The sequence below is a fragment of the Coregonus lavaretus genome (genome assembly GCF_964263955.1).
Source record: "Coregonus lavaretus genome assembly, chromosome: 25".
NCBI classification, from domain to species: domain Eukaryota; kingdom Metazoa; phylum Chordata; class Actinopteri; order Salmoniformes; family Salmonidae; genus Coregonus; species Coregonus lavaretus.
In genome coordinates, this window is record NC_140012.1 from 23,544,435 (window position 1) to 23,556,715 (window position 12,281).

Here is a 12,281-nt window from a genome sequence, read left to right on the forward strand (position 1 = left end):
TATCCCTACAGAGCACTACCACCTGAACAATTCAGCCTTATACCCAGGAATGCCTCACCCCCACAGCAATCTCAGTGGACTGGGCCTCAACAAGTACAACTCCCTCAGGGCTGTGGGTAAGGTCACACACACACACACACACACACACACATGCATGCATGCACACACATGCATGCACACACATACACACCCACCCATTGTACACTCCAGGACATGCTGATCATAATCCAGACTGGCACTGTAGCCTTTTCAAACCATCGTAAGGTTTTCAAGCTGGCATCTGATGCGGTTTGGGCTCCCTTCATGGCAAAGAGATAAATGAATGAAAGGAGATATCCTACTGGCAATACAGTCTCAGAGCTTTTCTGGAAAGTGTAGGTCAGATCCATATACACTCAGTGGCAGTTTATTAGGTTCACAAAAATGGTTCGCTCCTACAGACAGTGAGTCACGTGGCCGTGGCTTGCTATATAAAGCAGGCAGACCGGTATCGAGGCATTCAGTTACTGTTCGATTGCACGTTAGAATGGGCAAAATGAGTGACCTGAGCGTGGTATGATCGTCAGTGCCAGGCGCGCTGGTTCCACTATCTCAAGTGTCCAGCCCCTGGTCTTTTCACGCATGACAGTGTCTAGGCAGTGGTGGGAAAAGTGTTCCATTTTCATATTTGAGTCAAAGTAAAGATAATAATCTTTAATAAAAAATTACACAAGTAAAAGTCACCCAGTAAAATACTACTTGAGTAAAAGTCTAAAAGTATTTGGTTTTAAATATACTTAAGTATCAAAAGTAAAAGTACAAATCATTTCAAATTCCTTATATTAAGCAAACCAGACCGCCCAATTTTTATTTATTCATGGATAGCCAGGGGCACACTCCAACACTCAGAAATAATTTACAAATAAAGTATCTGTGTTTAGTGAGTCTACCAGATCAGAGGCAGTAGGGATGACCAGGGATGTTATCTTGATAAGTGTGTGATTTGGACAATTTTCCTGTCCTGCTAAACATTAAAATGTAATGAGTACTTTTGGGTGTCAGGGAAAATGTATGGAGTAAAACGTACATTATTTTCTTTAGGAATGTAGTGAAGTAAAGGTAAAAGTTGTCAAAATTATAGATAGTACAGATGCCCCAAAAAACTATTTAGGTAGTACTTTAAAGTATTTTTATTTAAGTACTTTACATCACTGTGTCTAAGGTTTTTAGAGAATGGTGCGACAAACAAAAAACAACCAGTCAGCGAAGTCCGGTGGGTGAAAACAGCTCGTTGATGAGAACGGTCGAAGTAGAAAGGCAAGAATCGTGCACGCTAACAGGTGGGCCACAAAAAGGCAAATAATGGTGCAGTACAACAGTGGTGTGCAGAACGACATCTCGGAAAGCACAACTAAATCGGTCCTTGTCACGGATGGGCTATTGCAGCAGATGACCACACCGGTTTCCACTCCTATCAGCTAAAAACAAGAAGCGGCTCCAGTGGGTATGCGATCACCAACACTGGACAATTGAGGAGTGGAAAAACATAATCTGGTCCTACGAATCCCGGTTCCTGTTGCGTCATGCTGATGCCAGTCAGGATTTGGCGTAAGCAGCATGAGTCCATGGCCCCATCCTGCCTGGTGTCAACGGTTACAGGCTGGTGGTGGTGGTGTAATGGTGTAGGGAATGTTTTCCTGGAATGTTTGGTCCCTTGATACCAATTGAGCAACATTTGAATGCCACACCTTGTAGAATGCATGGCTCGAAGAATTCAGGCTGTTCTGGAGGCAAAAGGGGGTCCGGCCCGGTACTAGATGGGTGTACCTAATAAACTTCTATGGTTCTGGTTCTGGTGAAAGTCATGTAAACCAGGGTTTCCCGAACCTGGTCCTGGGGCCACGTTTTGTTTTTTTCCTTAGCACTACACAGCTGATTCAAATAATCAAAGCTTGTTGATAAGTTGGTTATTTGAATCAGCTGTGTAGTGCTAGGGCAAAAAACTAAACATGCACCCAGGAGCTACAGTGATGTTGTGGTGCAGACTGGCAGATCATAAACTTCGTAGAATTGTTTTATTAAAGTCGCACACTCTATACAATTCACAGTAATGTATTATTTTGTGACTGAAGCAATGTTATGACAGTGTGTTGGGACAGAACACACCATCCACACCGACAGACTAAAGAGAAACACAGCAACGGACAGGGATCGGAACCTCTGTCACTCCACTTTTCAGGGATAGGATGATTCACTGAGTAGAGTGGAATGGAAAGTATTTTTCAAACCCAAACTACACTCAGAGTTCCTCTTAGAAACATTCGCTCTCTCTCTCTCATAGATTTGTCTCTCAGCATCCAGGCATCACACACATACATATCGCCTGGCAGACAACGCTGATCCAACCTGACAGAGACCTGGAGATGAAATAAACTCACTAACACACATACAGTACACACACGCACGTATGTAGACACACACACACACTTGTATATAAACGTACTGTGTGTAGGAACACACATCCACACACACGCACACACACATACATACACGCAGACACTAGCAGCAGCAGCAAAGGTGTTTCTCATGTTGGGTTGGGATCAATTTCATTAAAATTCTCTAAATTCAGGAAGAATTTGAAAAAGAACTCACTTAAATGGAATTGACCCCAACTCTGGTGCTTCATTCAAAACCAAAAAGCATCAATCATCATCTGTGTGAAAGGGGTATTATGACTTAAACCCACAGCTCAGAGAGAACAGATAACTTCATTGACATTTGTTCATGGAGAGAGACAGAACAATAAATACACGAGAGCGCACACACAAAGCGAGCAGGACAGGACAGGGTTAGGAGTGTGTGTGCCTGAGGGATCGGGGTACTGGAAGCACTGACCTCACTGCTGAGACCGAAGCTGTCCCCGTCCCCCTGAGCTGAAGCTATCTGACACACTGGCCTCCCAGTGCCCACCCTATTTATAACACACACTTCCGGGCTACTTTGGGTGTGTGTATCTGTCTTCATTCAGAGATTTTTTTAAATTGATGATTTTAGTTTTTCTCTGAAATCAGGGCCTCTTCTCAGACAGTTGACAGTTCATTTCGGGCCACTAACTCTCTTCTCTCTGTCTGCTGCAGCGGACACTGCCTCTTGGGGATACTATAAGAGCTACCCTTTGATGGACTTCTCCCAGTACCAGGCAGCCCCTCCAGCCTTCCAGCCCATCTCCCTGCACCCCAAAGACAAGTCCTACCTTCACCAGGACCACCACCAGCTCCCCTCCCACCACGACCTCCATGCCTCCATCTCCATCCCCCAGAGCCACCTGGAGAGGTCCCGTCTGTCCAAGACCACCAGCCACCCCCTGTTCTCCAGCTCTGCCTTGAAAGCCTGGGACACCAGTGGACGCCACATCCAGAGGCAGACCTCCCAGCCTGAGCACATCTCAGCCCGCCGGCATGCCTATTCCACCAGGAGACAGCACAGTGTAGAGAATTTCCCGGAACTGTTCAACCACCCTGTGTCGTACGGCCACCCATCCTCCTACCACCACACCAGGCATAAGAGCTACTCCACCAACAGCAAGACGGAGGTCACTGTCTGAGAATGGGGCTCTGAGTTCCTCTGTACCTGCAGTGATACGAAACAGATACAAATATGTACAGGATACAGAGGAGTGTCGGAGTGTTTCAAAGATACTGGATAAAGGGGGGTTAAAAGATAGGGCAACGATGCATCAGCATCACCACCATGACTCTAGTACAATAATTTAACCACAAAGATCACCAAGACATTGATAATGCAAGAGAAACACTGTCGCTGTCTGAACACCTCTGAGCCTCAGAACCTTGACCCTCTCGGTCTCTATGTCCACCACAACTCGTTACTCTAAACCTTTCTTTAACTCTAGTACATCTCTCCATGCATTCCTCTCTGATCTTGTTCTTCCGCCTATATCCTCTGTTTCCCACTCCCACAGCTCCCCCCTCTCTCCCCCTCCCGCCCTTAGAAGCGGTGTGTTTAGGCCATTAGAGGGACGATAGCACCCCCGGGGCCACATTAACTCAACAGGGACAATGCCATCGTCTCATCAGCTCCAATCAGACAGAGGGAGAGAGAAAGGTAGGGAAAGAGCGGGAAATCACTCTAGGGATCTTTAGAGGAAAGCCGGATGACAGGAGAGGACAAAGTGTATATATATATATACACAGTTGAAGTCGGAAGTTTACATACACCTTAGCCAAATACATTTCAACTCAGTTTTCACAATTCCTGACATTAAATCCTAGTAAAAATCCCCTGTTTTAGGTCAGTTAGGATCACCACTTTATTTTAAGAATGTGAAATGTCAGAATAATAGTAGAGAGAATGATTTTATTTCAGCTTTTATTTCTTTCATCACATTCCCAGTGGGTCAGAAGTTTACATACGCTCAATTAGTATTTGGTAGCATTGCCTTTAAATTGTTTAACTTGGGTCAAACGTTTTGGGTAGCCTTCCACAAGCTTCCCACAATAAGTTGGGTGAATTTTGGCCCATTCCTCCTGACAGAGCTGTTGTAACTGAGTCAGGTTTGTAGGCCTCCTTGCTCGCACACGTTTTTTCAGTTCTGCCCACACAATTTTTATAGGATTGAGGTCAGGGCTTTGTGATGGCCACTCCAAAACCTTGACTTTGTTGTCCTTAAGCCATTTTGCCACAACTTTGGAAGTATGCTTGGGGTCATTGTCCATTTGGAAGACCCATTTGCGACCAAGCTTTAACTTATGAATTAAAATAAATAATATGCCATTTTGCAGACGCTTTTATCCAAAGTGACTTACAGTCATGCGTGCATACATTTTTTTTTTTGTGTATGGGTGGTCCCGGGGATCGAACCCACTACCTTGGCGTTACAAGCGCCGTGCTCTACCAGCTGAGCTACAGAAGACTGATGTCTTGAGATGTTGCTTCAATATATCCACATAATTTTCCTTCCTCATGATGCCATCTATTTTGTGAAGTGCACCAGTCCCTCCTGCAGCAAAGCACCCCCACAGCATGATGCTGCCACCCCCGTGCTTCATGGTTGGGATGGTGTTCTTTGGCTTGCAAGCCACCCCCTTCTTCCTCCAAACATAACGATGGTCATTATAGCCAAACAGTTGTATTTTTGTTTCATCAGACCAGAGGACATTTCTCCAAAAAGTACGAGCTTTGTCCCCATGTGCAGTTGCAAACCGTAGTCTGGCTTTTTTATGGCGGTTTTGGAGCATTGGCTTCTTCCTTGCTGAGCGGCCTTTCAGGTTATGTCGATATAGGACTTGTTTTACTGTGGATATAGATACTTTTGTACCTGTTTCCTCCAGCATCTTCACAAGGTCCTTTGCTGTTGTTCTGGGATTTATTTGCACTTTTCGCACCAAAGCACGTTCATCTCTTGGAGACAACGCGTCTCCTTCCTGAGCGGTATGACGGCTGCGTGGTCCCATGGTGTTTATTCTTGCGTACTATTGTTTGTACAGATGAACGTGGTACCTTCAGGCGTTTGGAAATTGCTCCCAAGGGTGAACCAGACTTGTGGAGGTCTACAATTATTTTTCTGAGGTCTTGGTTGATTTCTTTTGATTTTCCCATGATGTCAAGCAAATAGGCACTGAGTTTGAAGGTAGGCCTTGAAATACATCCACAGGTACGCCTCCAATTGACTCAAATGATGTCAATTAGCCTATCAGAAGCTTCTAAAGCCATGACATCATTTTCTGGAATTTTCCAAGCTGTTTAAAGGCACAGTCAACTTAGTGTATGTAAACTTCTGAACCACTGGAATTGTGATACAGTGAATTATAAGTGAAATAATCTGTCTGTAAACAATTGATGGAAAAATTACTTGTGTCATGCACAAAGTAGATGTCCTAACCGACTTGCCAAAACTATAGTTTGTTAACAAGAAATGTGTGGAGTGGTTGAAAAACGAGTTTTAATGACTCCAACCTAAGTGTATGTAAACTTCTGACTTCAACTGTATATGTAAAAAAAAATCTTCCCTGGGGGCGAAATGAAGGAGTCATTATGGATCTGGAGACTGTCTAGCCTGAGTGCCAGTCTGTTTCTGCTCTCTTGCCAACTCCTTATGGAATTGTCACGGCTTGACAATAACAATGGAGTAGGCAATGGCACAAAGAGATCTGGGACCAGGCTAGAGACTGTCTGGGTCATGATGGAGTATTTCTGAGTGTGCGTGCATGCGTGGGCGTATGTGAGGACCCACTGGGCTGTCAGTGTAAGGGAATTCGCTGCGGCATCTCGGACCCCAGAGTGGAGGCCTTCCGTGTTTTCCCCCTGATGCACGGACAGTAAAGGGCACGGACTAGAGCTCTAGAGGTGTTGCTAAGGCTACCAGACTCTCTTTAAATGGCATGGCTATTCTACAAGTGGTGCATCTATTTGTTGACCAGGACAATGATTAACCACTGAAGGAGAATAGAGAAACAGAACTGTAGGATATTTTTATTAGGGCATGTGGTACATGACTAAATGACGCATAACAGGCAGGGGACTAGTGATAGTAGCACCTTTGGTCAGTTGCAGTAGTTCTAAAACCCAGACGATGGAGCAGAAATGTGTAAGGACCAATGAAGTCTAATCGATGCTACGGTCTCTTGGACGGTAGGGGTTGAGCACAAACAAACTCACTCTAACAAGGCACACACATGTAGCCTTGTACGACCATCCTGATCTCGCTAACTTACATTCTGTTTCGCGAGCTTACATTCTGTTTCAAAACAGAATGTAAGCTAGCAAGATCAGGAGGGCCGTACGAGGCTAACACACATGGCCAACGTACTAGCTGTCCACTTCAGATTAATCCACTTCCAGAAGTGGATTGCTAATGAAGGCAACGAATACAACTAAGCTCTTTACATGAGTCATGATGATGATGCATTACTACCCCCTACCTTGCACATCCCTACCCATCCTCCTCGGCAGGTAGCCTAATGGTTAAGAGCGTATGGGCCAGTAACCGAAAGGTTGCTGGTTCGAATCCCCAAGCCGACTAGATTAAAAATCTGTTGATGTGCCCTTGAGCAAGGCACTTAACCCTAATTGCGCCTATAAGTTACTCTGGATAAATGACTAAAACATAATCTTCTCTCTATTCCTCCTCTACTGTTTTCAGCTACTCTCCAGTTGTAATCATATCCGCTCCTATCCTTCTTTCATCTCTTCCTTCTCTTGGCTCTCTCATCAAGTCTCTATTCAACCCTTCTTTTGGAGAGCTATTTTCTCTCTCATTCCCTCCTCATCACTCACTCATGTTCCCTCTGTTCTCTGGCTCCAGACAGTTTAACTGATAGTCCTTTGGCCCCCTGCTCTGACAATGGCTCCTCCAAGCTGTTTCCCAGTCCCATCACCCCACGTCCCACAGCCCCAGAATTCAGGCTTGAGTGTGTATGTATGTGTGTCAGGGCAGTGGGCTGAGACAAGGGCATGTGTACTCTCACAACTTCCCCATGAACATGACTGAAACTACTAGACACTGTGTTTAAATGACTGAAACTACCAGACACTGTGTTTAAATGACTACCGCGCCAATAGCAGCTTTTAAAACGAATGTTTTGACGACAAGAACAGAAAACAGACCCATTTTCAGCTAGGTTTTGCACTGAATGCTTCCTCTCCTCAAGTGAGAACCAAACACAGCCTATGCAATGCCAAACCTGTAACACTGTATCAACATCAACATGCTAGCATTACACCCTCACAACAAATTGTAAGACACCACAACCACAAGAATGACTACTGCAACTGGTAACACTTCACTTGACACCCAGTGTCATAACACATTATGACACGGTCATAACCATGTCATAATGTCATAACAGCTGACATAACTTGTCATAACCTGTCATAATATGGTCATAACACTGTCATGATCCATATTTACACCTGTTGTGATATATATTGCATTATTTTATGGTGGTTATGACACCTACATAAGTGTCAAAACACACATTTATTCAAATTCTTAAAATATTTTCTTAAATCCTTTGTTGTTGTAATGAATTCATTAGTCATGTTTTTCTAGAAAATACACTTTATGACACTGTCAAGAAGCATTATGACCATCATAATCATAAGCCAGATAGGCCTATCACATACACTACCGTTCAAAAGTTTGGGGTCACTTAGAAATGTCCTTGTTTTCTAAAGAAAAGCAATTGTTTTGTCCATTAAAATAACATCAAATTGATCAGAAATACAGTGTAGACATTGTTAATGTTGTAAATGGCTATTGTAGCTGGAAACGGCTGATTTTTTAAAATGGAATAGGCGTACAGAGGTCCATTATCAGCAACCATCAGTCCTGTGTTCCAATGGCACGTTGTGTTTTCTAATCCAAGTTTATCATTTTAAAAGGCTAATTGATCATTAGAAAACCCTTTTGCAATTATGTTAGCACAGCTGAAAACTGTTGTGCTGATTTCTCAGTCTATTCTTGTTCTGAGAAATGAAGGCTATTCCATGCGAGAAATTGCCAAGAAACTGAAGATCTCGTACAACGCTGTGTACTACTCCCTTCACAGAACAGCGCAAACTGGCTCTAACCAGAATAGAAAGAGGAGTGGGAGGCCCCGGTGCACAACTAAGAGGACAAATACATTAGAGTGTCTAGTTTGAGAAACAGACACCTCACAGGTCCTCAACTGGCAGTTTCATTAAATAGTACCCGCAAAACACCAGTCTCAACGTCAACAGTGAAGAGGTGACTCCAGGATGCTGACCTTCTAAGCAGAGTTGCAAAGAAAAAGCCATATCTCAGACTGGCCAATAAAAATTTAATATTAAAATGGGCAAAAGAACACAGACACTGGACAGAGGAAGATTGGACAGACAAATCGAAGTTTGAGGTGTTCGGATCACAAAGAAGAACATTTGTGAGACGCAGACCAAATGAAAAGATGCTGGAGGAGTGCTTGATGCCATCTGTCAAGCATGGTGGAGGCAATGTGATGGTCTGGGGGTGCTTTGGTGGTGGTAAAGTGAGAGATTTGTACAGGGTAAAAGGGATATTGAATTTTGCAATGCCATGCCATACCCTGTGGACGGCACTTGATTGGAGCCAATTTCCTCCTACAACAGGACAATGACCCAAAGCACAGCTCCAAACTATGCAAGAACTATTTAGGGAAGAAGCAGTCAGCTGGTATTCTGTCTATAATGGAGTGGCCAGCACAGTCACCGGATCTCAACTCTATTGAGCTGTTGTGGGAGCAGCTTGACCGTATGGTACGTAAGAAGTGCCCATCAAGCCAATCCAACTTGTGGGAGGTGCTTCAGGAAGCATGGGGTGAAATCTCTTCACATTACCTCAACAAATTGACAACTAGAATGCCAAAGGACTGCAAGGCTGTAAATGGAGGATTTTTTGACGAAAGCAAAGTTTGAAGGACACAATTATTATTTATATTCTAACCTTGTCAATGACTACATTTCCTATTCATTTTGCTATATTTCCTATTCAAACACATTTCATGTATGTTTTCATGGAAAACAAGGACATTTCTAAGTGACCCCAAACTTATGAACGGTGGTGTACATGCCCTTATACAGTATCAATCAAAAAGAGGGTGTCTTGTCCTGCTACTGAAATCTGCTCCTGCATTCATCCCATTTAATATGGTGAGTTAAATATATATATATATATATTAAATATATATATACTGTTGACATGTAGGCTATGGTGTAATGGAATGTTTTGCCATGTGTGGTAGGTTTTGTGAGTTTTGACACTCTTTTGTAGGTGTCATAACCAGTCATAAAATAACGCAATGTCACAACAGGTCTAACCATATTATAACAGGGTATGACAAGTTATGTTGAATGTTATTACATATTATGACATGGTTATGACCGTGTAATGATGCTGGGTGTCAAGTAAGTGTTACCATGCAACAACACAACATGAGTGACACACAGAGGCAAAAACAGTGTAAGCAGCACATACTGGTGAGGGTAGTCAAGAGGGACGAGAAAAGTTGAAGCAACATAAATAGTTATTCATATTTCAGTATTTAAGTCAATGTTTTTAGCATTGAATGAAATGCTTCCAACCTTTTCCATTATGACACCATGCACTTTTTCCAACCCAATGATGATATCCCCTTGTACTTACCGTAAGAGTAGGGGTGTTAACCCCGGTGTCCTGGCTAAATTACCAATCTGGCCCACATACCAGAAATATTTTGTTATTTTGGCTCTGTACTCTAGCACTTTGGATGTGAGGGTTAAAGTGCAGACTGTCAGCTTTAATTTGAGGGTATTTTCATCCATATCGGGTGAACTATTTAGAAATTACAGCACTTTTTGTCCATAGTCCCTTAATTTTAGGGGACCAAAGGTATTGGGACAAATTCACTTATGTGTAATAAAGTAGTAAAAAGTTAAGTATTTGGTCCCATATTCATCGCACGCAATGACTACATCAAGCTTGTGACTCTACAAATTTGTGAATAATGATGAGTGAGAAAGTCAGTAACACGCACAAGTGAATTTGTCCCAATACTTTTGGTCCTCTAAAATTGGGGGACTATGTACAAAAAGTGCTGTAATTTCTAAAAGGTTCACCCGATATGGATGAAAATACCCTCAAATTAAAGCTGACAGTCTGCACTTTAACCTTGTAGTCAGTGTATAATTTCTGGAGTACAGAGTCAAAACAACAACAAATGTGTCACTGTCCCAATACTTTTGGAGCTCACTGTATAAATATATGTATTCTTGTACGCATAAGTTATATTTAATGGGCAATACATGACTTACAGATCATACCAAATTAAGGTTTTATAGTGAGAAGAAATCTGAAAATCATGTGTTCAGCTGTATATTTCAATAATATTATTTTGTGTATATGTTATGAGATGTGATGGAGTTTTAATATTTTGTTTGCATAAGGGCTTTATGATCTGAGGAAAAAATAATATTTCAATTGCAGTTGATCTCTCAGACTAGTCCACTATGATGTGACCAAATCAGCTCGAGTTCACACGTAGAATGTTACTCTGATAAAATGGAGGCCATTGAAAGCTATGTTCGTAAAAAAGTGTGAAAAGGTAGATATATTTCTGATGAGTAACCCGGGGTGGCCAGGGGTAAATTAGGACAGAACGCAGTGGAACAAATTTCCTGTTTCTATTGGGAGTTACCATAATGGAAAAACAAACAATTTAACTCGTGAATTTCTATCCATCTATTCACTGCATATAAGCAGTAATATAAGCATATAATCAGTACAGTACATAACATCGAACCCAGAGTAGGACACTAAAAACATCTATTACTATTCAAATATGAGTCTCACTGTACTGTTGTTTGGGCATCATACTGTATGCAGTACTGGGAATGAGAGCAACATGTGGTCCTCTGTAGCTCAGCTGGTAGAGCATGGCGCTTGTAACGCCAAGGTAGTGGGTTCGATCCCCGGGACCACCCATACACAAAAATGTATGGACGCATGACTGTAAGTCGCTTTGGATAAAAGCGTCTGCTAAATGGCATATTATATTATTATTATTATTAGTATTCATTCTATTCTTAAATAAGATCTGTCTTGTTGACAATGTGGGTTTGGTAATAGGAAACATAATACTTCCACATACAGATTATACAGTTCCCCTTTAGGACTCTGATGTCTAACTAGGGATATATTCTGTTTAGTTGTAAATCCAAGGATGGCTCTTACTGCAGCACTTGTAGGAGCAAAGCTGTCACCAGCTGAAGACTGAATCTATAGCCTAGTTTGGTACACAAAAAGACCAATGCATAATGCGTAATATGAATATACCTACTTCAGTCAAAAGTATACAGTGCAGTATTAAATGTATAAGATACTATGACCAAACAAAATTATCTGATATAAGTGTGATACATGTATGCTATTATGTGCTGAATAAAGATCTGTGATTGTTGGGAGAAATAATATTTATATCGATGACCAAACTACTTATTTGTACCTGTACATGCTGTATATGGAAATGTTCTTTGTTGAGAACTGTTACGTTTTCCATAACACTGACTTTTCAGATGAAGATTAAATAATATGGAACTACTTGAAGACGTTTAAATGTCTCTCTCAAAGAGACCTTAAGTGTTATTTGTATAACTTTAAACACTATGTGGTGTGTTTGAACTTTATAGCTCTACAGTCGTGGTCAAAAGTTTTGAGAATGACACAAGTATTGGTCTTCACAAAGTTAGCTGCTTCAGTGTTATGAGATATTTTTGTCAGATGTTACTATGGTATACTGAAGTATAATTACAAG

At 42.0% G+C, this 12,281-nt stretch overlaps 1 protein-coding gene across 1 annotated transcript in view; it reads left to right on the top strand.

Moving 5' to 3' along the window:
• LOC311100779 (protein shisa-9-like) overlaps positions 1 to 3,583 on the top strand; it is a gene marked incomplete at both ends in the record, with an annotated part of 38,652 nt that extends 35,069 nt beyond the window's left edge. The window contains 2 exons of the mRNA XM_084141741.1: positions 12 to 116; positions 3,117 to 3,583. Coding sequence (XP_083997867.1) covers positions 12 to 116; positions 3,117 to 3,583 — 572 coding nt within the window. The remainder of the gene's footprint in view (positions 1 to 11; positions 117 to 3,116) is intronic.
• Between the last annotated feature and the right edge of the window lie 8,698 nt (positions 3,584 to 12,281).